The sequence below is a fragment of the Pristiophorus japonicus genome, chromosome 8 (genome assembly GCF_044704955.1).
Source record: "Pristiophorus japonicus isolate sPriJap1 chromosome 8, sPriJap1.hap1, whole genome shotgun sequence".
Classification (NCBI taxonomy): domain Eukaryota; kingdom Metazoa; phylum Chordata; class Chondrichthyes; family Pristiophoridae; genus Pristiophorus; species Pristiophorus japonicus.
Genome location: NC_091984.1, coordinates 52,953,601 through 52,980,305, shown reverse-complemented (window position 1 = coordinate 52,980,305; position 26,705 = coordinate 52,953,601). Strand labels below are relative to the sequence as shown.

The following is a 26,705-nucleotide window of genomic DNA, read 5'->3' as shown; positions in this document are numbered from 1 at the left end:
TCAGAACTATAAACTGAAAGATAAACTAGTAGATTTGGGAAGAAAAGTGTGACGGGGAACAATAGATACTTCAATCACAGAGTGGAATTTAATGGGAATTTCGTTTAAACTTAAATGTAAATGAAAAGTTAATAATTATTAATTATATACAATGATCATCTCAGTAATACAAAGGAAAGGCCTCAAAAAAATGTTCAACCAACTAAAACAGTAAAAGTATACCTAAATTGAAGGAGTGTTTTGGGCCGTGGACAATGTCGTGGAAGAGAAAAATGAACAGGGGCTGCACTTGCTGTAGTTGCATAGGAAAGTGCCAGTGGGAGGGCAACAAGGTTTCTTGAAGGGTTAAGTCCTCTAGAAAGCAGAGCAAGGTGTGTGGGGGAAGATGTGCTTAAAGATTGAATTATGTGGAAGGTGGCAGAAAGGGCAGAATCATAGAAAATTACGAAACAGAAGGAGGCCATTCGGCCCATCGTGTCCGTGTCGGTGGAAAAAGAGCTACCCAGCCTAATCCCATCTTCCAGCACTAGGACCGTAGTCCTGTAGGTCACGGCTCTTTCAAGTGCACATCCAAGTACTTTTTAAATGTGGTGAGGGTTTCTGCCTGTACCACTCATTCAGGCAGTGAGTTCCAGACCCCACTACCCACTGGTTGAATTTTTTTCCCCTCATCTCCCCTCTAATCCTTCTACCAACTGCTTTAAATCCATGCCCCCTGATTGTTGACCCCTCTGCTAAGGGAAATAGGATCTTTCTATCCATTCTATCTAGGCCCCTCATAATTTTATACATCTCAATTAAATCTCCCCTCAGCCTCCCCTGTTTCAAAGAAAGCAACCCCAGCCTATCCAATCTTTCCTCATAGCTAAATTTTCCAGTCCTGGCATTATCCTCGTAAATCTCCTCTGCACCCTCTCTAGTGCAATCACCTTGTTCCTCTAATGTGGTGACCAGAACTGTATGCAGTACTCAAGCTGGTGTTGTACACAGTTCGAGCATAACTTCCCTGCTCATATTCTATGCCTCGGCTAATAAAGGAAAGCACTCCATATGCCTTTACAACTACTTTATCTACCTTAACTATCTTACTGACGTTTGATTTGCTTTGCTACTACCATACGGAAGAAGAAGAAGAAGAAGAAGAAGAAGAAGACGACTATCTTATCGACCTGTCCTGCTACCTTTAAGGATCTGAGGACATATACTCCAAGGTCCCTCTGTTCGTCTACACCTCTCAGTATCCTCCCATTTATTGTGTATTCCCTTGCCTTGTTGCCCCTCCCCAAATGCATTACTGCACACTTTTCCAGATTGAATTCCATTTTCCACTTTTCTGCCCAACTGACCAGTTCATCAATATCTTTCTGCAGTCTAGCGCTTTCCTCCTCACTGTCAACCACATGGCCAATTTTTGTATCATCTTCAAATTTCTTTATCATGCCCCCTACATTTAAGTCTAAATCATTAATATATACTTCAAAAAGCAAGGGACCGAGTACTGAGCCCTGTGGAATCTCACTGGAAACAGTCTTCCAGTTGCAAAAACACCCAACAACTATTACGCTTTGCTTCCTGCCACTGAGCCAATTTTGGATTCAATTTGCCCTCGAATCCCATGGGCTTTTACTTTTTTGATCAGCCTGCCATATGGGACCTTGTCAAAAGCCTTGCTAAAATCCATGTAGACTACATCAAACGCACTTCCCTCATCGACCCTCCTTGTTATAGAAGATGATCCAGTGAATACAGAGGTCAGTGGAATAGAAGGTAAGGACAAGGATGACCCTGCTGTTGTTCGAGGAGGAGGGGAAGGGATGACAGCAGAAAAATAGGAGGATGCAGTTGGAGGTCCTGTCAACCACTGTTGAGAAAATACCTCAGCTGAGAAAAAAGGAAGACATTTCAGAACCTATAATGCAGAAGGTGGAATCATTGGATCAAATGTAATGGATCTGGAGAAACTGAGAGGAAAAGATATCAGTAAAAGGAAGTTTATTGTGGATAGTTGTGGGAGACAGTGGGCTTGTGATAGATACCTTTGCCCATCGCTAGAGATAAAGAGAGAAATGTAGGAAGAAAAAGAGTCAGAGATGAGCCAAGTGAAGGATGGATGGAAATTTGATCCATAGTTAATGAAATTCTCAAGATCAGAGTGAAAGCAGAAAGCAGCACTAATATAGTTATCAATGTAATGGAAGAGAAGTCAGAGTTGGTGCTTGAGTAGGACTGGAACAAAGTGTTTACATGTCCTACAAAAAGACAGGCATGCCTGGGATCCATGCCGATTCTCGCAGTTATATCTTTAGTTGGAGGAAGTGAAGGGAGATAAAAGAGTTGTTCAAGCTGAGAACAAGTTCAGTCAGATAGAGGGTGGTGGTGATGCGGACTGGTTGAGCCACTGATTAAGGAAGAAATGAAGGACTCCGAGACCATCTTGGTGTAGTGGGACTGTATGTCCATGGTGAGAAGAATATTTAGGGGGCTGGGAAACCTGACGTTGTCAAATTAGCAGAGGACATCAGGGGAGTCACGGTAGATGAATGGAAACTACACAAGGAGGGAAAGAATATAGTCAAGGAAAGGGAAAATTAGGTCAGTGGGACAGGAGTAAAAGGTCCTGTAAAAATTCTTACTAATAAAAAGATTCTTGAGTTACAAATCAATGAGGTAGTGATGTCATCCAACTGCCAATCATGCCATTGAGCTCACCTCGGTTTATAAGCAAGGTAAATTCCTCTCAAAACACTTTGGCTTTGTGATCCAACCGTTTCAATTTATCAACGTACAGCATCAACTTTACATAGTCATAATATATTGCATTTCCTCTTTATAATTGCACTTTTCAGTTAAAATGAGATTTCAGATTGTGGGGCCGTGGACCTCGAAAATGATCTCTTTGCAATCAGATAATTTTATACTCGGAGCAAAACATATCACAATATCAAAACTCTGCAGTAATTTGAGCATCCTAATGATCAGATGCTGAATAAACTATTTCAAATTTACCAGTAACATTACGGATTTAAAAGCAAATCCATGCCTGAACTTCGCGATTGCCGTCGAATTTTAAAGAAACTCAATTTAAGACATTACTTTGAGGTGCCGGCTTGTCTTCTCCTTTCTCCATCTGATTTGCTCCGTATCAATTGCACTGACCAATTCCATTAACCAGAGCTGTGCAATTCATTGTACAGTCCTGTCCTCAATGTACCAGAACAATTCTGTTGTGCGAATGGTGGGGGAGGGAAGGGGCAAGAGAGAAAAAGTGAGAGAATGGTTAAATATACTGCTGTCCACCGAGGGAATTGTTTGATCCCTATGGAATGATCATCAATCACTTAACTAAGCATTAATGAGGAATAGTGCCGTGCCCACATTTTGCCAGACCTATGAACGTCCACAGTCCTTGGAACAAAATCTTGCCCTTTCAGTTTCATGAAATGAAAATTCGAGTTAGAGTTGAGGATGGGGGTTGGGCTTTGAGGATTAAATGGTTTTGCACATGGTTATTTGTTACTTGTAGATGCATTGCAAGGAAATGTGATGGTTTGATTAAATGTTCAGAAATAGACTTAACCCCTTTATAGCCTGTACGGTATGAAAGGATGAACAGAATGCCTCCAGGGTGATGTCTAAGAGTCTCCTCCCCTCCATTTTGTCTGTTTTCTTGGTGACAGCAGACAAAGAGAATGTGATTTCCTGAATGCTGGTTTACTTATAGCGCAAATGTAGCAGAAATCATGGCCGGCTGATCAATGACTGTTTGTCATAAGAAGACGTGATCGGTTTGTAGTTATCTGTACAAAAAAGTGAACTATAATTTCAGCAGCCATGAGTAAACATTTAAAACATGCCCCTTCCCTTTCAAAACCATCATAACTACTTCGAGACCAAACAGACAATACAAGGCCTCAGGGATCATGATCATGGTTCACCTTGCCAATTATGGAAGGTGGAAATTTGGTATGTGAGTGGGAGGAGTTATCTAATCAGAAGGTACTTGTGGAGACCGCCACAATTTTCGTCATAAAGACATTTTTCACAAGTTTCTGAGATGGTATTGTCAAGCATCAGCTGCGCAGATGCTCTCAGTCGACTGCCACTGCCCACCACCGGGGTGGAAATGGCACAGCCAGCGGACTTGCTCATGGTCATGGAGGCGTTCGAGAACGAGAAGTCCCCTGTTACGGCCGGCCAGATCAGGACATGGACCAGCCAGGATCCTTTACTGTCCTTGGTAAAAAAACTGCGTCCTCCATGGGAGCTGGTCCGGTGTCCCAGCGGAGATGCAGGAGGCGATTAAGCCGTTCCACAGACGCAAAGACGAGTTATCCCTGCAGGCTGACTGTCTATTGTGGGGCAATCACGTGGTCTTGCCCAAGAAAGGCAGAGATACGTTCATATGTGAACTGCACAGCACTCACCCAGGCATTGTAATGATGAAAGCCATGTGTGGTGGCCTGGAATCGACTCAGATTAAGAGTTATGCGTGCGCCAGTGCAACACTTGCTCTCAGCTGAGCAATGCACCCAGAGAGGCACCGCTAAGTTTGTGGTCGTGGCCCTCCAAACTGTGGTCAAGGATCCACATGGACTATGCGGGCCCATTTCTAGGCAAAATGTTTTTGGTTGTTGTGGACGCTTACTCAAAATGGATTGAATGTGCAATAATGTCTGTAAGCACGTCCATGGCCACTATTGAAAGCCTACGAGCCATGTTTGCCATGCACGGCTTGCCTGATGTCCTAGTCAGCGACAATAGGCCGTGCTTCACCAGTGCTGAATTCAAGGAATTCATGACCCACAACGGGATCAAACACGTCACATCTGCGCCGTTCAAGCCTGCATCCAACGGCCAGGCAGAACGGGCAGTTCAGACTATCAAGCAAAGCTTGAAATGAGTGTCGGAAGGCTCCCCGCAGGCCCGGTTGTCCCGAGTGCTGCTCAGCTACCGCACCAGACCCCACTCATTTATCGGGGTTCCCCCAGCCAAGCTGCTCATGAAAAGGGCACTAAAAACAAGGCTCTCTCTTGTCCACCTTGATCTCCATGATCATGTGGAGGGCAAACGGCATTAACAAAGTGTTTACCACGACCGTGCAAATTTGTCACGCGATATTGAGATCAATGATCCTGTGTTTGTGCTCAATTATGGACATGGTCCCAAATGGCTCGCTGGCACAGTCACAGCCAAAGAGGGGAGTAGGGTGTTTCAGGTCAAATTGACCAATGGACAAACGCACAGAAAACATTTGGATCAAATCAAATTGCGGTTCACCAACAGCTACGTACAACCCGAAGAAGACACCACCAACTTTGACTCTCCAACACACACACAAGTGGCAACTGACATCATGGTTGACCACGAAGCTGAACTCATCATCCCCAGCAGCCCGGCAAGGCCAGCTGCCCAACAGCCCAGTGAAGAACTGACCAACTCACCCACACCCGCATTTGTACCAAGATGATCGACAAGGGAGCGAAAAGCCCCAGATCGTCTCACCTTGTAAATAAGTGTACTGTTGACTCCATGGGAAGTGCTGTTATGTATTTAACCTCTTGCAACCTGTATGACATCTGACCACCAGTAGGTCCACCTGTTGGAGTCCCAAGGGATCCCAGCATCCCTTGGGAGAACGGTATATAAGCAGGCCACCCACGAGGTACCTGCACTCTGGAGTCTTATTAAAGGAGCTAAGGTCACACTTGCTCATTGTACACAGGACTCAGCTTCATCCTTTATTATGAGTGTACCAAATTGAATGGCAGCCTTCTTGCATTGCTCACGCTTCATTGTCGTCTTGCAGTGGCCTGATGACGGGATCCATTATACACTGCAGTCACATATGGATGGGAAGATATTCCTGATGAAGCAGATGACCTGAGGGACAGATGTGTATTTCGCGCAACACACCACACATGACATTAAAATGACACACGCACAAATAAAGGGTCAACAATATGAGTGTATTTACAAGTGCATAATGACAAACGTTACATAACATTATGACATATACAGACATTTACGAGGATGCAACACCCACCCCACTACCCGGCACTCTCTTCCCCCACCTCCGCCCTTGCAGTGAGGCCCAAGTTCCACTTACTCCCCACGCCTACACGACGGAGTGGCCCTCCCCTGCCCCTCACTGCCTCTGGTTGAGGAGGTTGTGCAGGAGGGCAGTGAGATGTGTGTAGACGTGTGTGTATCAGTGAGAACGTAGGGTGTGGGACTAAAGGCGCTGGGATCTCCTGCTCCTCCGCATCTGTCTGCCTTGAGGATATGGGGTCGGGGGCTTGCACCACACATGCAGAAGCCATCTCCTACCTTATGGCCTCGATGCATTCTGATGTGCGCTCTAACACTGCGAGGAGGCGCTCCTTCCTTTGAACATGCTGCTGGGTGAATGTGGCCATGCTGCCAGCTATCCCAGCCACGGTCTGCTGCATCTCACGACCTACCTCCACGCTGGTAGTTGATAGCTGCACCACCTGGTTCATTCGAGTGAGCTGTGCTGCATCCGCAGGTGGTTGCTCGCTGCTGCTGGCTGGTGGCGCCTTGCTTCCTTTTGAGCCACGGCTTCTGCGCTTGCTTGAGCTTGCTTGAGTTGAGTCTGTTGGAAACCCCAGGAAATCTGAGCGCGACGCCGAGGTTCTGCGGATACTTGGTTGACTTGGCAGAAGGCTGATGTCAGGCGCTTCCGGCTCCTCCAGGTGAAGGGGCACAAAATATGGGCCCTTCTCCCTCCTCTCTCTCCTGTTTTTCCTGGCCCTGGGTGGCGGAGGTGGGAGCGGTGGACATGGGTGACGTGGGTTGGGGGTGCAGGAAGGATCCGGTGTCCTCGGGTGTGGAGAATGTCGGGGTGGGAGATGCTGGGGTGTGAAGGCCAGAGGTCTCTCCAGATCCATGGTGTCCGACTCAGCATCTGCAAGTAGAGGACAACATTTCAGCCTGTAGGGAGGGGCTGGTGGGCTGGTGAAATGTGATCCGTTCCATCTCACATTATGCCAGCAAGGAGTTCCATCTCTACATGTCCACACCAATAATGGGCGACAAAGTGTGCGTTTAACCACGAGTGCCTTAACCTTGCATGTACTTTCATGCCATGAACGTTGCTGACACCAGAGATGAATGTAGCCTTACCCTGTGGTAGCACTGGATCTGCAGAAACGTTTGTGGTTGGATTGCAGCGATGACGCACCAATGCCAATGCACGCTCCTCCAGCATGGTGAATTGGACCACATCTTCTGGGCCCCCTCCAGTCGCACTCAGGCTTGCTTGTTTAGCTGCTTGTTTTCTCTGCACAAAGAAATGTTGCAGCCTTTACCCCCTTTGCTGATGCCCCCCCCCACACACACACACACATCTGGCGCACAACCTTTTTGGCCTTGGACAGGAGGGGGGCGAATAAATTTGTGCTCACTTTAGCTACCGCCACCAAATTGTCCCAGCATTTGCGGCATTGGTCCCCATCCCGCTCCACTTTGCCCATTGCACTGACCATCTGACCTATGTCCATCCAAAGACGTCGGTATTGGGCTGGTGGAGATTTGCCACGTCCAGCCCGGGTGAGTTCGCTGTACCTGCGCTCCACCTCTGTCACTCGCTCCTCCAACTCCTGCTGATTGAACCACAGAGCTCTGGGCCTGGTTCTGCCAGTCTTCATTGACGTTTTCTGCCCACCCATCCTCTATGATGAGAGGACTGGCTGCTCAAGAGTCTGGGTACAAACTTGTCCCACTGCCCCCTCTGCAACTCATACTGCCCCCTCTCCAATGCCACCTCTGCTCTCTAGCCTCCACATCTCTCCTCTCTCTCCTCTTCTCCTCTCTTCTCTCTCCTCTCTCTCCTCTCCCCTCGCAGGTGCAATTAAGTGTTCTCCTTTTATGACCATGAGCACTGCCTCAATTAGCCTGCAAGGGCCACAAAAGGACTACAGGTCCCATCAACAAAAACTACAAAAAAAAACCCGCCAAAATCCCGTGCATGCACAGTGGCGGCCCTCCGAAAATACCCGAGTGGAGAGGCCTCCACCTGACGAACTCTAATGACGTTTGCTGCCGAGTCCCGCTCCCACCCGCCGCCTGCCGCTGCCTGCCGCTGCCTGCCGCTCCCGCTGCCTGCCGCTGCCTGCCGCTCCCGCTGCCTGCCGCTGCCTGCCGCTCCCGCTGCCTGCCGCTGCCTGCCGCTCCCGCTGCCTGCCGCTCCCGCTGCCACCCACACAACGGCGCCGAAATTGGCTCCTGATGGGACCCGGCGGCAGCAGGCGCCAAAAACGGACCTCCCGCTCGGTGGCCGCCGAGAAATAGGTGGCCACCAAAGTCGGCCCCTTAATATTCAACTAATCAACTAATTAAAAAAAATAGGAACTGATCTGAACAAAGCCCACCTTAGATGAACTCAAATTCCAATGAAGCTTTGAAGGGCATCCCTGCAGTCAAAACAGTCTCAGTATTAATGAGCTGAAGTGAATTTCGAACCCAGAGTTTAAATTAAGCTGAACACTTATCCAAACCGCTGAAAACATTTGTTGAATTTTGTCTCAGGATGTTATGAAAATATTTTGAATCATTTTTAAGATATTTGATTTTCCCCTCTCTTTAGCTACGTACCACCACCCCCCCCCCCCCACCGTCCCCGGCCTTCCTCACACACACACACACACACACACACACCCACACCCACACACACACACACACTCCATTGGCTAAGATGGCAAGCAAGCAACCTCTTCCTGGATCTGACAATGCTATTCTTGGTACAATGCTTTTTGTTGACTCACTTGCTGATTTTTCCTCCTTCCCTCTTTCCTTGTGGGAAGCATCTGGCTTCTGCTCGATGCCTTTACTTGGATGCGATGGCCAGGATCAGGAACCCGCCATGTGGAAAATCTCAGAAATGAATCTGTATCCCTGTTTATCATATTGAACAGTTCCCCAGCTGCCTTCCTCTCGGACATTTCTGATCAAGTTCCCATTAATCATTCAACTGACCAAAATTGTGTCGTGAGACTCTATCTGACTGATCAGGACCGTTTAAAAGAGATCTTAACCTCAAAACTTGTCTCTTAAAGGACACAGATTTTTGTTTAATTTTATTTGCGTATCCTAGTGATTAGAATAAATCTTTTGACAATAAACACCAGTGTTCGGCCAAGCTGCAGTGAATATAAGCACTCGCCATGTGTTCAGTAGGTGTCAGGATGCTTAGCTTGTTAATTGCTGACCTATTAATAAATGAGACTTTAATACAGTACAGCTAGAGGCAGGGGATGAGGCCAAGGGTGGAGGCAGCTGTTTACATGACATCTGTTTGTGCTGGTGCATGGCTGTAACAGGATTTCCCTGCTGGAAACGTGTGTGCTTTTTTTGGGAGACAGTCACAGCAATTTGTATTGTTTGCGAAAGGTCTGGGGACAAAAATAGAACCCAAAGTAATTTCTGGCTGAGATCAGTTTTCAGTTCCCTCCAGTCTTTTTTTAAAAAAAAAAAGATTAGAGGAAATAGTTTCTGATTGTAAACATTGTCAGTTATTTTTATCAGTGCACATTTATCATTACTGTCTGCAAACTCTTTGGTATACCTTATCAGGAATAGAAAAAATTAGCAGGACTCCTGCTCAAACTTTACTCCCTGCCCCCTCCCCTCTTTGAAATAAAATCTGAAAGGATGGTGTACTGCAACATTCCTGTCCATCTGTCCCTTTAATTGTGCAATTGCATCTATAATTGAGATGGCTTACAGCCATTGATATCTTACTGGAATGCTTGATATTTGTTGACGTAATCGACAAAGAAAGCTGAATGGAAGTTTAGGTATCAAAGTTTGGGGAGCTATCAGAATGAAACTTTTGAGAGCTTGTTGGCTTAGCAGCACAGGATAGATTTATTAAAATGAGGCAGTCAACTTAGATAAAGACCTCTTTGTAGTCTGGTACTTTATGCTCTTCTACCATGATGTCAGCTCATCTATTTGGCATCCTCCTTCAGCCGATAAGACACATAAGAAGTTTCTAGATTCCTCCATGTCATGCAATCCTGTGCCGTGCTGATAGGAAGAACTCCTCTTGATATTGATGCCATTCTTTTCCTGCTTTTTCTCATTCTGACTTCCTTTGCGTCCTCCACCACCTAAAAAAAACAGAAGCCTGTCAACTCTACATGTCTCTCTCAGTCAGAAGGACGGGAGATCCATGTTGCATGAAAGAGGTTCCAGTTAAAATCCGCAAGCATAATTCAAATCAGTTGTTCCACCGAGGTGATATGAGTTGCTTTCAAATCGTGTCAATTGGAATTTGGAGCAGGTCATTAAAATATCGTCTTGCAGTTGGATGAAAAGACAGTTTGAGGATTTTTTTTGTTGCAAATTGATCAGCCTTCCCTCAATCCAAGTGCTCGGCTGAGCCCGGGAGCTTCTGATATATTTGGGAATTGTTGCACCTTATCGCTCCGATGACCCTGAACAGCCCTATACTTTTGAAATTTTCAGAGTGTATATTCTTTGAAATACATTTTTTTTGTGTATTTTGCTAATTCCGTAAGGTTGTAATAACACCTTACTTAGCACCATAAATATATGTTGGTAACAATAAATAAGATTAAAAAGTAACACTTCTAATTGACCAGCTTAAGAAAGTCATTTATCAAATCTTGGCTACCAAAATGAAATTTAGGCAGGTGACTATTAAAGGAGACATGTACATAAGAAGAACATAAGAAATAGGAGCAGGAGTAGGCCATTTGGCCCCTCGAGCCTGTTCCGCCATTTAATAAGCTCAAGGCTGATCTGATCATGGACTCAGCTCCACTTCCCTGCCTGCTCCCCATAACCCTTTATATTCCCTTATCGCTCAAAAATCTGTCTACCTCCACCTTACAATGACCCAGCCCCCACAATTCTCTGGGGCAGAGAATTCCATAGATTTACAACCCTCTGAGAGAAGTATTTCCTCCTCATCTCAGTTTTAAATGGGCAGCCCCTTATTCTGAGACTATGTCCCCTAGTTTTAGTTTCCCCTGAGTGGAAATATCCTCTCTGCATCCACCTTGTTGAGCCCCCTGATTATCTTATATGTTTCGATAAGATCACCCCTCATTCTTCTGAACTCCAATGTATATAGGCCCAACCTACTCAACCTATCTTCATACGTCAACCCCCTCATCTCCGGAATCAATCTAGTGAACCTTCTCTGAACAGCCTCCAATGCAAGTATATCCTTCCTCAAATACGGAGACCAAAACTGTATGCAATACTCTAGGTGTGGCCTCACCAATACTCTGTACGGTTGCACCAGGACTTCTCTGCTTTTATACTCTATCCCCCTTGCAGTAAAGGCCAACATTCGACTTACCTTCCTGATTACTTGCTGTACCTGCATACTAACTTTTTGTGTTTCATGCACAAGGATCCCCAGGTCCCTCTGTACTGCAGCACTTTGCAATTTTTCTCCATTTAAATTATAATTTGCTTTTCAATTTTTTCTGCCAAAGTGGATAACCTCACATTTTCCCACATTATACTCCATCTGCCAAATTTTTGCCCACTCACTTAGCCTGTCTATATCCCTTTGCAGATTTTTTGTGTCTTCCTCACAACTTGTTTTCTCACCCATCTTTGTATCATCAGCAAACTTGGCTACATTACACTCGGTCCCTTCATCCAAGTCATTAATATAGATTGTAAATAGTTGAGGCCCCAGCACCGATCCCTGCAGCACCCCACAAGTCACTGTTTGCCAACCGGAAAATGACCCATCTCTGTTTTCTGTTAGTTAGCCAATCCTCTATTCATGCTAATATATTACCCCCAATCCTGTGAACTTTTATCTTTTGCAGTAACCTTTAATGTGGCACCTTATCGAATGTCTTCTGGAAATCCAAATAAACCACATCCACTGGTTCCCCTTTATCCACCCTGCTCGTTACATCCTTAAAGAACTCCAGCAAATTTGTCAAACATGATTTCCCTTTCATAAAACCATGCTGACTTTGCTTGATTGAATTATGCTTTTCCAAATGTCCCGCTACTGCTTCCTTAATAATGGACTCCAGCATTTTCCCAATGACAGATGTTATAAGATAATGAGGGGGCTCAGCAAGGTGGATGCATCATCTGAATTGATGCATAGTCCTAAAAGTTACGAAGAGAATTTCTGTGTATTTTCTGTGAATTTATCACCTGTAGTTTTTTTAGTCACTCCTTGTTGCTATGTTCTTTCCTTTGAAGCTGCTGATTGGAGGGTGCCCTGACAGCATGTATTTTGAGTGGAATGCTCCTGTATAAGTAGCTAGTACCAGCTCCAACCTCCCTTCTCCATTCTCAATCTTGCTGTAGAACTTCATGATGTCCCGTGACAGCAAGTTCAAGACAAAGTCCTGGATTCTCTTCTTTCCACCAGAGTGGTATCAGGACAGGACTTCCACCCAGTGCCACAACCCCGCCATGACACCTGACCCATTGTCGTGGCTCGGGTCTGTTATGTATGCAATAAAAGTACAAACTGAGTACTGTTTAACTGAACAAAGTACAACCTTGGCTCTGCTTTATTACGCCCCAAAGTGCCCGACTCACAAAATGGCTGGCCTTTTATACCAGAGCAGCACTATGTGTGTGCTGCTCAGTGGCCTCCAACAATGACACCATCTAGTGGCTACAAACAGCATGAACATACATGACAATACCCTCCTCTGAGATCTTATCACAGTCTTTCACAGGCTGAGACGGTCCGATGCTTTACGCTCCTGGGTTGACCATCTCAGTTCGATTCAGGCCTTGGGTGACTGTGCGGAGTCTGTTGTGGCTGGTGGCTGAATGGCTGACTTGTTGGGGGTGGCATTGGCCATGTCAGGAATTGCAAGTCCATTTTCATTGAACAAGTCTGCATTGGAAATTCCGGGTTCACTGATGACCCTCGAGTCCACTGAAGGCTGCTGGTAGGTTGGTTGGTCATCGATGGTTTCTTCGTCCGACTGCTCTGGCTCGTCTGTGTGCCTCAGCTTTGTTTGATCCATGTGTTTCCTGCAAGTTTGCCCATTCTTGAGCTTAATAACAAATACTCTGTTGCCTTCCTTGGCCATGACCGTACCAGTGATCCATTTGGGACCCTGACCATAATTGAACACATATACAGGATCATTAACAGAAATCTCGCGTGACACAGTTGCGCGATCGTGGTACCCTTGTTGACTCTGTCTTCTGTATTCAACATGATTATTTAAATCCGGGTGTACCAGAGATAACTTGGTCTTAAGACCTCTTTTCATCATGAGTTCAGCAGGCGAGACCCCTGTGAGTGTGTGGGGTCTTGTCCTGTAACTCAGCAGTTTGCAAGACAAGCGGTCTGCAGTGACCCTTGGGTAACTCTCCTCATGCTTTGCTTGATAATTTGTACTGCACGTTCTGCTTGCCCATTGGACGCAAGCTTGAACGGTGCTGACCTTACATGTTTTATGCCATTAAGTTTCACAAACTCCTGACTGGTGAAGCACGACCCATTGTCGCTCACCACTGTCAGGCAGACCATGTGTCGCAAACATGACATTGAGATTCGTTATGGTTGCCGTGGATGTGCTGGATGACATGATTATGCATTCTATCCGCTTCGAATAAGCGTCCACCACCACTAAAAACATCTTGTCCAGGAAGGGAGCTGCAAAATCTACATGGATCCTAGACCAAGATTTGGATGGCCATGACCACAGATACAGCGGCGATTCAGCTGGTGCTTTGCTGAGCTGCATGCAGGTGTTGCACTGATGCATGCATGCTTCCAGCTCAGAATCAATTCCTGGCCATCATACGTGGGACCTGGTGATGGCCCTCATCATCACTATACCAGAATGTGTGCTGTGTAACTCACGCACAAACTTCTCTCTCCCTTTCTTAGGCATTACAACTCGATTGCCTCACAATATGCAATCTGCTTGAATAGACAGTTCGTCCTTGCGATGAATGTACGGTTTGGTCTCCTCGCACATTTGCTTAGGTATGGCAGACCAATGCCCTTTGAGGATGCAACCCTTTACCACAGATAATATCGGGTCTTGGCAGGTCCAGGTCTTAACTTGTTGAGCCGTGACAGAGGTTCCTTCACTCTCAAGAGCATCCATGATTAACATTAAATCTGCCGGTTGTGGCGTTTCCACCTCCGGTGTGGGCAACGGCAACCGGCTCAAAGCATCGGCACAATTCTCTGTGCCAGGTCTGTGGCGAATGACATAATCATAGTCAGATAACGTCAGCGCCCACCTTTGGATGCGGGATGAAGCATTGGTATTGTTACCTTTGCTCTCGGAAAACAACAAAATGAGCAGCTTGTGATCGGTCTCTAATTTAAACCTCAGACCGAACAGGTATTGTTGCATCTTTTTAACACCGTACACACACGCTAAAGCTTCTTTTTCTACCATACTGTAGACTCTTTCTGCTTTCGACAAACTTTTGGATTCATACGCGGCAGGTTGAAGTTTCCTTAACTCATTGGCTTGTTGTAACAAGCAACCAATTCCATATGACGATGCGTCACAGGCCAAAACTAAACGTTTACCTGGGTCATAATGTACCAGCAGCTTGTTCGAGCAAAGCAGATTGGTGGCTTTCTCGAAAGCTCTGTCTTGCAATGCGCCCCACACCCAGTTGTTGCCTTTTCTCAATAGCATGTGCAGTGGTTTAAATAAGTGCTCAATTTAGGTTGGAAATTACCAAAGTAGTTGAGTAGACCCAGGAATGAACGCAGCTCCGTCATGTTCTGCAGCTTGAGTGCATTCTTGATGGCTTTTGTTTTCATGTCGGTAGGTCTGATGCCATCAGCGGCGATTTTCCTCCCGAGGAATTCGACCTCCGGTGCCATCAAGTCGCACTTCGAGCGTTTCAGTCTGCGTCCCATGTGCGTGCTGCTCAGTGGCCTCGAACAATGACACCATCTGGTGGCTACAAACAGCATGTACATACATGACAGGGTCATTTTGGAAGCACAGTGGGCTTCGGGCAGGATTCCCAACAGCAAGCCTGCTGCTGCACCCAAGGAAAATCCCGGCAGTGCTGCAATGAGTTTGTCGCTGCAGGACCAGAAGAAGCAGGGGAAAGGTTAAAAGGGCAACAGGGCCCCAGAGATCTGGCTTACTTTTTGCTGTTATCCTTTGGTTCAGGAACACAGCTCAATGGGAAGGAGAGGTGTCCACTATGAGACCTTCTTCCCCACAAAGGGCTAGAGGGACATCCATTGCTGTATTAAAGATCGCTGCCACCCCTCTGGGATGGCTAGTGCCTATATTTGCCACTGCCCTGCCTGATGTGGGTGGGATAATGGAAGAAAATCCAATCGAAAATGTCCGCTTCTGGATTGCCTTTAACTGGTAGCTTAAAGTGTAAAACATAACAAGGAACAACAGGGAGATACTAGTAGGTGTATCAAGTATTCACATGCAATAATAAACTTGCCAAGTAAACTGGTCTGGTAGTCATTACCTAGTTTATTTTAATGAAGGGGAGGCTAGGGAAACCTTTAATTTCTCAATTAGCAACTTTTAATGTGGTATATTTTAACAAGTTTTGTGTTTTACTTCTAATCAGGTAAGAAGAAAGCGACTCTGTATGACACGCAAGCCCCAATATGCCCCATCTGTCAGGTACTGCTCCGTCCGAGTGAACTGCAAGATCATATGGAACAGGAACTGGAAAAACTCACTCAGAGCAACATATGGTATGACATCTTTACCTTTTTACGAGTGTCAGGGCCACAACATTGAAGAATCTACACACACACACACGGAGGGGAAAAAAATTATAGTGAACTATCATAGAAGCAGGCAAGCTGATAAGATTTACACACAGATTATCTGTGTTGTCACTGGTGATGGAGTGCACATGCACCCGGTCACTCAGGCTGGGTTGGGATTGAAATGAACATCTATTACAGATGAGTTAAAGACTTGGCTTCGATGTGCCCCTTTCAGCACCACTTATTGCCTGCATTTTTTTTTGGTTCGCTTGTCTTTTTTGTATTTTCCTACTGATTTGCTTGAGTTAAATACAATTTATAATTTACAGGATGGAATGGAGGAGTTCCACCATTTTGATTTTGCATGATGAAGGGATGTTATAATGTTTGGAAGTTTATTTGCATGAAATGAGTGTCGAGTGACAAATTTTCTAATGGCTAGTTTTAGTGTTTTAACTAGTTGATTGATGTAGAGAACAGAACGACGTAAAGTGATATATTTGCTATTTAGCTGGAGAACTGGCTGCCAATTCTGAATATGAGCCAATAACGTAGTTGTTCAGATTTGTTTTCAGAGGTGACTTGTGTTTACATTCCACTGACAGTCTGAGAAAATAGTCTTTAAATTGATCAACAAACTCTGTTTGCTGGAGACATAAATTGTGAAAATCTGGACATCCAACTGGCTAGCTTAAATTCACGTATGCAATGAAACTGTCCAACCAAACATGCCTCTATTGCCAGGGCAATCTGGTACAAGGTATAAATTTTATTTATTACTTATCTATTAAAAGGACAACTGTATTGAATCAGAACGGACCAATATATTTTATTGCGTTGTATAGGAATTAATGCTGCATTTATCCCAAAGCTAGGTATCTCAAACTAGAAGCTTCAGTTTGGGTTCTAACCAATATACTATTTGGCTAAAACGCCAATTGTTATGCCCTGGAGAGGGCTTTATGCATGCGTGCTGATACGCATGCACAGAGCCCAGCGGTTAAAGTTTAAATGTTTGGAGACCATGTCTGAATTGACTAAGCATTTAAATTAATGTCGAGTAGGTTTAAAAAGTGCTCAGGAGGTCCAAGAAACCACCCCCCTGGGCATTTTTAAACCCGGTTTGACATCTTGCTGGATTTACACAGCCTTTGGTATCCAACTGAAACAGTGTGAGATTATCTCCTCCAGAAAGTCTCACAGCACCTCTTTCAGGCTCCGACCCCAGATCTGTGCTGTAACTTTAGTGTTGATCCAAAGTCGAAAGGATTTTTTTGCATTTAAAAATAATTATAAAAATCTCAAAAAAGAAAAGGCAGGTGAGACTGTTTTTTAATAGGTTTTTATGAAAAAGTAGTTTAATTATAAGAAACTTGTCTGTCAGAAAATATCCACTTAATTATGATGAACATTATTTTTTTTGAACTTTCTGTTAAAATGCAACAATAGTTTTTTTTTATGGACGTGCTTAATTGTCCTGCAAAAATGGCCACTATGCTCCACCCTTTGTTTATGATTGGTCCCCTTGGAGGATAAGCCACACCCTTAAGTTTCACAGGAATGTGTAACTAGCACCGCCTTCCCAAGGTCTCACTAACTGCAAATTGTAACTCGATCCACTTTGACTTCCTGAAGCAACAGAGGACAGAGCTCCTCAGAAGGCAGCAAGGGCCAACCAAAGTGCCTTACCCCAGTCCAAGATTATCCCTCCCCCAGCCAAAGTGCCTCCCCCAGCCGAATTGCCTTACCCCAGACCGAGTGCATGCCTCCCCCAGCCGAATTGCCTTACCCCTGTCCTAGTGCATGCCTCCCCCTGCCGAAGTGCCTTATCCCAGTCTAAGTGCATACCTCCCCCAGCAGAAGTGCCGTACCCCAGTCCAAATGCATGCCTCCCCCAGCCGAAGTGCCTTAACCTTGCAAAAGTACATCCTTCCCCACCCTCCCACCCCCCGCCCCACCATACCATAGATGGGGCAGGCATTGTGTACAGATTGTTAACAGGTTTATTGGGTATGAAGTGAATAGTGACAGTGTCGAGAGTTCTGGATATCATCCACTCCAACGATGTCCCTTGTCGAGGGTTGGAAGAACGTGATCCGTCTCTCCCCGCACCCCCCCCCATCCGTGTCTCTTTCCCCCCCACCCCCACCCGTGTCTCATTCCCCCCCCCACCCGTGTCTCATTACCCCCCCCCCACCCACCCGTATATCTCCCCGCCCCACACACCTCTCTCCCCAGCCTCTCTCACTCTCCCCCAGCCTCTTTCAATATCCCCCAGCTTCTCTCTCTCCCCCCAGCTTCTCTTTCTCCCCCCAGCCTCTCTCTCTCGCCCCAGCCTCTCTCTCTCGCCCCAGCCTCTCTCTCTCGCCCCAGCCTCTATCCCCCCCAGACTCTCTCTCTCCCCCCCCAGCCTCTCTCTCTCTCGCCCCAGCCTCTCTCTCTCGCCCCAGCCTCTATCCCCCCCCAGACTCTCTCTCCCCCCCCCCCCAGCCTCTCTCCCCCTCCCCAGCCTCTCTCCCTCCCCCAGCCTCTCCACCCCCCCCAGCCTCTCCACCCCCCCAGCCTCTCTCCCCCCCCCCAGCCTCTCTCTCCCCCCAGCCTCTCTTCCCCCCCAGCCTCTCTCCCCCCACCCAGCCTCTCTCTCTCTCTCCCCCCCAGCCTCTCTCTCTCTCTCTCCCCCCCAGCCTCTCTCTCTCCCCCCCAGCCTCTCTCTCTCCCCCCCAGCCTCTCTCTCTCCCCCCCAGCCTCTCTCTCTCCCCCCCAGCCTCTCTCTCTCCCCCCCAGCCTCTCTCTCTCCCCCCCCAGCCTCTCTATCTCCACCCCAGCCTCTCTCTCTCCCCCCCAGCCTCTCTCTCTCCCCCCCAGCCTCTCTCTCTCCCCCCCAGCCTCTCTCTCTCCCCGCCAGCCTCTCTCTTTCCCCCCCTCCCAGCCTTTCTCTCCCCCCGCCTCCCAGGCTCTCTCTTCCCCCCCGCAGCCTCGCTCTCTCTCCCCCCCAACCCCTAGCCTCTCTCTTCCCCCCCAGCCTCTCTCTCTCCCCCCCAGCCTCTCTCTCTCCCCCCCAGCCTCTCTCTCTTTCCCCCCCAGCCTCTCTCTCTCTCCCCCCCCCCCAACACCAGCCGCTCTCTCTCCCCCCCAACCCCTAGCCTCTCTCTTCCCCCCCAGCCTCTCTCTCTCCCCCCCAGCCTCTCTCTCTCCCCCCCAGCCTCTCTCTCTCCCCCCCAGCCTCTCTCTCTCCCCGCCAGCCGCTCTCTTTCCCCCCTCCCAGCCTCTCTCTCCCCCCGCCTCCCAGCCTCTCTCTTCCCCCCCGCAGCCTCTATCTCTCTCCCCCCTCCCGCAGCCTCTCTCTCTTTCCCCCTCAGCCTCTCTCTCTCCCCCCCCAACACCAGCCGCTCTCTCTCCCCCCCAACCCCTAGCCTCTCTCTCCCCCCCCAGCCTCTCTCTCCCTCCCCTCCCAGTCTCTCTCCCTGCCCCCCAGCCTCCCTCCCTCCCCCAGCCTCTCTCCCTCCCCCCTCTCTTTCCCACCCCCCCCCGCAGCCTCTCTCTCTCTCCCCCCCAGCCTCTCTCTCTCCCCCCCAGCCTCTCTCTCTCCCCCCCAGCCTCTCTCTCTCCCCCCCAGCCTCTCTCTCGCCCCCCCAGCCTCTCTCTTTCCCCCCTCCCAGCCTCTCTCTCCCCCCGCCTCCCAGCCTCTCTCCCTCCCCCCCCAGCCTCTCTCCCTCCCCCCCCAGCCTCTCTCCCTCCCCCCCAGCCTCTCTCCCTTCCCCCCCAGCCTCTCTCTCGCCCCCCCAGCCTCTCTCTTTCCCCCCCTCCCAGCCTCTCTCTCCCCCCGCCTCCCAGCCTCTCTCCCTCCCCCCCCAGCCTCTCTCCCTTCCCCCCCAGCCTCTCTCCCTTCCCCCCCAGCCTCTCTCCCTTCCCCCCCAGCCTCTCTCCATCTCCCCCCCAGCCTCTCTCCCTCTCTCCCCCAGCCTCTCTCCCTCCCCCCACCAGCCTCTCTCCCTCCCCAGAGCCTCTCTCCCTCCCCCCCAGCCTCTCTCTTCCCCCCCCCCACCCCAGCCTCTCTCTCTCTTCCCCTTCCCAGCCTCTCTCTCTCTTCCTCCCCCCAGTTTCTCTCTCTCCCCCCCCCAGCCTCTCTCTCTCGCCCCAGCCTCTCTCCCCCCCCCAGACTCTCTCCCCCCCCCAGCCTCTCTCTTTCCCCCCCAGCCTCTCTCTCTCCCCCCCCAACACCAGCCGCTCTCTCTCCCCCCCAGCCTCTCTCTCTCCCCCTCAGCCTCTCTCTCTCCCCCACAGCCTCTCTCTTTCCCCCCCTCCCAGCCTCTCTCTCCCCCGCCTCCCAGCCTCTCTCACTCCCCCCCAGCCTCTCTCCCTCCCCACCCAGCCTCTCTCCCTCCCCCCCCAGCCTCTCTCCATCCCCCCCCCAGCCTCTCTCCCTCTCTCCCCCAGCCTCTCTCCCTCTCTCCCCCAGCCTCTCTCCCTCTCTCCCCCAGCCTCTCTCCCTCCCCCCACCAGCCTCTCTCCCTCCCCAGAGCCTCTCTCCCTCCCCCCCAGCATCTCTCTTCCCCCCCCCCCACCCCAGCCTCTCTCTCTCTTCCCCCTCCCAGCCTCTCTCTCTCTTCCTCCCCCCAGTTTCTCTCTCTCCCCCCCCAGCCTCTCTCTCTCGCCCCAGCCTCTCTCCCCCCCCCAGCCTCTCTCTCTCCCCCCCAGCCTCTCTCCCCCCCAGCCTCTCTCTCTCCCCCCCAGCCTCTCTCTCTCCCCCCCAGCCTCTCTCCCTCCCCACCCAGCCTCTCTCCCTCCCCCCCCAGCCTCTCTCCATCCCCCCCCCAGCCTCTCTCCCTCTCTCCCCCAGCCTCTCTCCCTCTCTCCCCCAGCCTCTCTCCCTCCCCCCACCAGCCTCTCTCCCTCCCCAGAGCCTCTCTCCCTCCCCCCCAGCATCTCTCTTCCCCCCCCCACCCCAGCCTCTCTCTCTCTTCCCCCTCCCAGCCTCTCTCTCTCTTCCTCCCCCCAGTTTCTCTCTCTCCCCCCCCAGCCTCTCTCTCTCGCCCCAGCCTCTCTCCCCCCCCAGCCTCTCTCTCTCCCCCCCAGCCTCTCTCCCCCCCAGCCTCTCTCTCTCCCCCCCAGCCTCTCTCTCTCCCCCCCAGCCTCTCTCTCTCCCCCCCAGCCTCTCTCTCTCCCCCCCAGCCTCTCTCTCTCCCCGCCAGCCTCTCTCCCCCCCCCAGCCTCTCTCTCCCCCCAGCCTCTCTTCCCCCCCAGCCTCTCTCCCCCCACCCAGCCTCTCTCTCCCTCTCTCTCCCCCCCCCTCCCAGCCTCTCTCTCTCCCCCCTCCCAGCCTCTCCCCCCCAGCCTCTCTCTCACCCCCCCAGCCTCTCTCTCACCCCCCCAGCCTCTCTCTCTCCCCCCCAGCCTCTCTCTCCCCTCCCAGCCTCTCTCTCTCCACCCCAGCCTCGCTCTCTCCCCCCCAGCCTCTCTCCCCCCCAGCCTCTCTCTCTCCCCCCCAGCCTCTCTCTCTCCCCGCCAGCCTCTCTCTTTCCCCCCCTCCCAGCCTCTCTCTCCCCCCGCCTCCCAGCCTCTCTCTTCCCCCCCGCAGCCTCTCTCTCCCCCCTCCCGCAGCCTCTCTCTCTTTCCCCCCCAGCCTCTCTCTCTCCCCCCCGCCTCTCTCTCCCCCCCCAACACCAGCCGCTCTCTCTCCCCCCCAACCCCTAGCCTCTCTCACCCCCCCAGCCTCTCTCTCCCTCCCCCCCCAGCCTCTCTCCCTGCCCCCCAGCCTCTCTCCCTCCCTCCCCCAGCCTCTCTCTTTCCCACCCCCCCCGCAGCCCCTCTCTCTCTCCCCCCCAGCCTCTCTCTCTCCCCCCCAGCCTCTCTCTCTCCCCCCAGCCTCTCTCTTTCCCAGCCTCTCTCCCCCCGCCTCCCAGCCTCTCTCCCTCCCCCCCCAGCCTCTCTCCCTCCCCCCCCAGCCTCCCCCCCCAGCCTCTCTCCCTCCCCCCCCCCAGCCTCTCTCCATCCCCCCCCCCAGCCTCTCTCCCTCTCTCCCCCAGCCTCTCTCCCTCCCCCCACCAGCCTCTCTCTCTCTTCCCCCTCCCAGCCTCTCTCTCTCCCCCCCAGCCTCTCTCCCCCTCCCCCCAGCCTCTCCCTCTCCCCCAGCCTCTCACTCTCCCCCAGCCTCTCACTCTCCCCCCCCCAGCCTCTCTCTCTCCTCCCCCGTTTCTCTCTCCTCCCCCCCAGCCTCTCCCCCTCCCCCCAGCCTCCCCCTCCCCCCAGCCTCTCTCTCTCTTCCCCCCCCCAGCCCCCTCTCTCTCTCCTCCCTCCAGCCTCTCTCTCCTCCCCCCCAGCCTCTCTCCCCCCCCACAGCCTCTCTCTCTCCCCCCCCAGCCTCTCTCTCTCTCTTCCCCCCCACCCAGCCTCTCTCTCTCTCTTCCCCCCCCAGCCCCTCTCTCTCTCCTCCCCCCCAGCCTCTCCCCCTCCCCCCAGCCTCTCTCTCTCCCCCCCAGACTCTCTCTCTCTTCCCCCCCAGCCTCTCTCTCTCTCTCCTCCCCCCCAGCCTCTCTCTCTCTCTCCTCCCCCCAGCCTCTCTCTCTCTCTCTCTCCTCCCCCCAGCCTCTCTCTCTCCCCCCATGGTGCTTCTCGGCACCACGTGGATGGAATGATTCAGCCGAGAGAGGGCGCAGAGTTTGACTGGGGGCGGGATTATCGCATGTCTGTCAAAAAAGTGCAGTACAAATAGTTACATCGTTTTATATATCGAAGACCTATCAATTACACGAGGCATTGTAGTTTTTTTTAGGGTCTTTTTTAATCTTTTTACCCGAGATTGTTTCTGTTCTTGTATCTTAGATCTCTCTCACAAATTCCATACATAGATAGATAGAAAGAAAGGCGTAATTTATATAGCGCCTTTCATATTCTCGGGGCATCTCAAAGTTCTTCACTGTCAATTAATTTTGACATGCAGCTGCTGTTCTATAAGCAAACATGGCAGCCACAACATGTGCTCACCAAGACTCCCCCAATGCCTTCATCCATATTATTAATAAAGATTGTGGAGAGCAATGGTCCTAATACCAATCCCTGCAGGGCGCCACGAGTAATCAGTCTACATAACCACTATCATTAATAATTAGGGATGGGCAATAACTGCTGGCTTTGCCAGCAATGCTCACATTCAGTGAACGAATATTTAAAAAATACCCTTCTGCCTATGAGAATGCAACCAATTCCTTATCCAGCCCAAGATCTGCCAATCCCACTGGATTCTGTCTTCCTAAATAGCCTATTGTGTGCCACTCTGTTAAAAGCCTATGGAAAATCCAGGTATGTGATAACCCTGGGCTACCTCCATCCACCACCCTAGTAACTTCCTCAAAATATTCAATCCGGTTGGTAAGACATGAGTTTTTTTTAGAAGCCATGTTGAGAGTCTAATAACCTCTTCTCTATCCAAGTGTATTCATAGTATCTCTAATTCCTTGTAGCAACTTGCCTATAACCAAAGTCAAGCTATTGGGCCTTTTAACTTCCTGGTTCTGACCTGAATATTGGCACCACATAGGCCTCCTCCAGTCCATGGGAACATTCCTAAATGTTAGCAACCTGTTAAATAGATGCGCAAGATGCTTGCTGAGTACAGCCCCCATTTCTTTGAGCACCCTCAAGCAGATGCCGTTAGAATCAGCAGCTCAATATGTTTTGACACCCCTTATTCTATCCAGGACTATATCCGCATCCACTTGACCCGTACAACTTTAGAGTCAACTATACAATTTATCACAGGTATTACTAATTGACCATCATCTATTGGAGTGCAGACTGATAGAAAACAGCCATTTGAAACCTCTGCCATATTCTGCAAGTTTACCTGAATCTGCTCTGAGGAATCTTATAATAGCCCTCTGACACCAAACACAGTGGGTTTTTTCACAGTTTGGGAGGATGAATCCAGCCCAGACTGATGGGATGAAAGTCTCTTTTCTTTGCCAGCTGTAAATGAAAAGGGGTTGGGAAGTCTTAACCTGCAGCACAAAACGGTTCATAACTCAGCACTAATTTGCACTTAATCATCATTTTCACTCAGAGAGGCCATAAGGATGGCTACTTAGGGAAATAGAAATATTCACACCAGTGCAATGGTCAAAGTGATGAGAAAGCACATTGTTGGTACAGAATGGGGAGAACTTTATTCGGCATCTAACGTGACATCGGAGCATTTAATGCTGATTGAAATTAGAATTCCACAGTACATTATGTTACATTATATTACAGAACATGTACATTACATTATATTTCAGCTCGTGCACAGTACATTATGTTACAGTACATGTTCATTACTTTTTATTACTGTACTTATCGAATATGTTACTATGCATTACACAATGAAGTGAAAAGCCTCATGAATATAATGGTCCCAAATGTGTGCAACCATGCTGGCAGATTCTCTGCCGAAGGATTGGCGGGAACACGACAGATGGCTGCAAACTGCGTAACTGCCAGGATTGGACCCCAGTGGAGTTTCTAAGCCCAAGGTTATAGCTGGTGTTTGTGCAACTTTAGATCAGGTAACAGTTTACAGATGTTATATTCTCTTTCTTACTTTAGTCTATTTTATTTTCTATTTCCCAAACCGGTGAAAGGAAGTGTTCCATATAATCATAGAAATGACAGCACAGAAGGAGGCAGTTCAGCCCATTGTGCCTGTGCTGGTGCTCGCTGTTCAGCTGGAGCTGTCTACTCCAACATCACTAAGATAGTGGGGGTCATTTTAACCCCCAAAAACGGGTGGTTTTGGGTCATGATCCAGGAGGCAGATGGCTCATTCAAATATTTTAGTGAGGATGCATGCCTCAGATTTTATCTCTCTTCCAGCTTTTAATGCTGGTTGGCCGGGTCTCGGAAAACTCAGCATCAAAATGGAGGGGATGATTGCTGTATGAAAGTAATGTGCTTTTCCAGCACTATTTGAGGGCCAGGAGAAGCCGGCGTGCTTCTCCCTGTCCACCCAAGCAAACCTGTTTCCCACGCCATGCAATCGGATTCCACTGCGATCACCCCCACTCCCATCCCCCGCCGCCATACTATATCACTGACCCCCCCCCCCCCCGCGATCACTGACCTCCCCAAACCCCCATCTCTGCCCCCAATCTCCCTCCAACCCCTTGCGATCACCCCCCCCCCGACCCTCCAAACAACGCTGTGCCCACCTCCTGCAATCTCTTAGATGTAAAAAAGAGGCAGCAAACTGTATTAAAGCAGGATCCTCTCTGAGTAGAGAAGATGATGAAAAGAAGGTCTCCTTTCTGACACTCCTTTTATGCTAACAGATTTCCTCCTGACAGCAGGTGTTATTGAAAGTATAGATGATCTGACACATGCTGTTGGAGGCAGTGAACGAGGGTTTCACTCACTGTCTCCGATGGAAAGTCCAGGTGATGGCTGCTCATACTGGTGGCAGTTGCCATCGGGTCACTATTTTCGGTCTGGCCATGGGCGGGGTGATCGCTCAGGCAAGCCCATTCAGGCCTGTACAGACCTTCCTCAACATTAAGGAAGATCTGCGGCTAGACTGGCAAAGTGACAAATCTGATTTTGCACTCATTGCTGGAAAATCAGTTGAAGTAAGTTGGTGAAATGTATTTATCATGGTGATATCAGAAATGGAAATATGATTTTGAATTGTACAAATATGAATAATCTAAATTATTTTTGTGCAAAAAAAACCCCACATGTTTTGCTGTGCTTTCAGACATACAGATATGCTGTTAAAATACAGGGCCTGGCCTGCACGTGGATCACTTTAGCATGTCTATAACCGGTTCTGTAATCCCGAAAAATATAATTGGGTACAAATGCACACATGCTTGTTTCTTCGTTATTACCATCTGTGTGTGTGATACTCTGAATAAATGAAACAGAAAAACCCTTTATTCTGAACAACAAATTCAAGAAATAATTACATGTATAGTCTATATTTGCTATTTTGTGTATAGAAGAACTCCACGAGGCTGAGTACTGAGAGCTAAACTTAGTGTGATCTTAGTCTTTATTACAACTCCAGAGTGCCTAAACAACATGGCAGCCAACCTTTTAGACTGGCCCTGCACGTGGGTGCAGGTGACCATTAGGATTCCAATAGTCGCGCCCTCTGGTGGCAAGTATTATATGGTTACATACATAGCATGCTATATCCAATGTTGTAATTATGATCAACTAAAGAGTTTTCCCTTTTTCTGATAATGTCTACAGTGAGGCTGCTTCTATAACATGCTAGTGAAAATGAGGTACATTGAACAACATTGAACAACACAACCTCATTCACTCCAACAGGTTATTCCCACCGATCACTTTGCACATTTTACTTTATTTTGAACTTCAGATTGCCAATGAGTAGGTGAAGTGGAAACCAGATCACTCTGTAACTCGTATAGCCTATCCTATATTATGTTAATAAGAACATAAGAACATAAGAATTAGGAACAGGAGTAGGCCATCTAGCCCCTCGAGCCTGCTCCGCCATTCAATAAGATCATGGCTGATCTGGTCGTGGACTCAGCTCCACTTACCCGCCCTCTCCCCGTAACCCTGAATTCCCTTATTGCTTAAAAATCTATCTATCTATGACTTGAATACATTCAATGAGCCAGCCTCAACTGCTTCCTTGGGCAAAGAATTCCACAGATTCACAACCCTCTGGGAGAAGAAATTCTTTCTCAACTCGGTTTTAAATTGGCTCCTCCGTATTTTGAGGCTGTGCCCCCTAGTTCTAGTCTCCCCCACCAATGGAAACAACCTCTCTGCCTCTATCTTGTCTATCCCTTTCATGATTTTAAATGTTTCTATAAGATCACCCCTCATCCTTCTGAACTCCAAGGAGTAAAGACCCAGTCTACTCAATCTATCATCATAAGGTAACCCCCTCATTTCTCGAATCAGCCAAGTGAATCGTCTCTGTACCCCTTCCAAAGCTAGTATATCCTTCCTTAAGTAAGGTGACCAAAACTGCACGCAG

General features: G+C 49.2%; 1 protein-coding gene across 8 annotated transcripts in view; it reads left to right on the top strand.

Moving 5' to 3' along the window:
• rnf220a (ring finger protein 220a) overlaps positions 1 to 26,705 on the top strand; it is a 511,280-nt gene that overhangs the window by 252,698 nt on the left and 231,877 nt on the right. For all 8 annotated transcript variants that reach the window (XM_070886783.1, XM_070886789.1, XM_070886786.1 and 5 more), the window contains exon 3: positions 15,571 to 15,700. In XM_070886783.1, the coding sequence (XP_070742884.1) occupies positions 15,571 to 15,700 (130 nt within the window). The remainder of the gene's footprint in view (positions 1 to 15,570; positions 15,701 to 26,705) is intronic.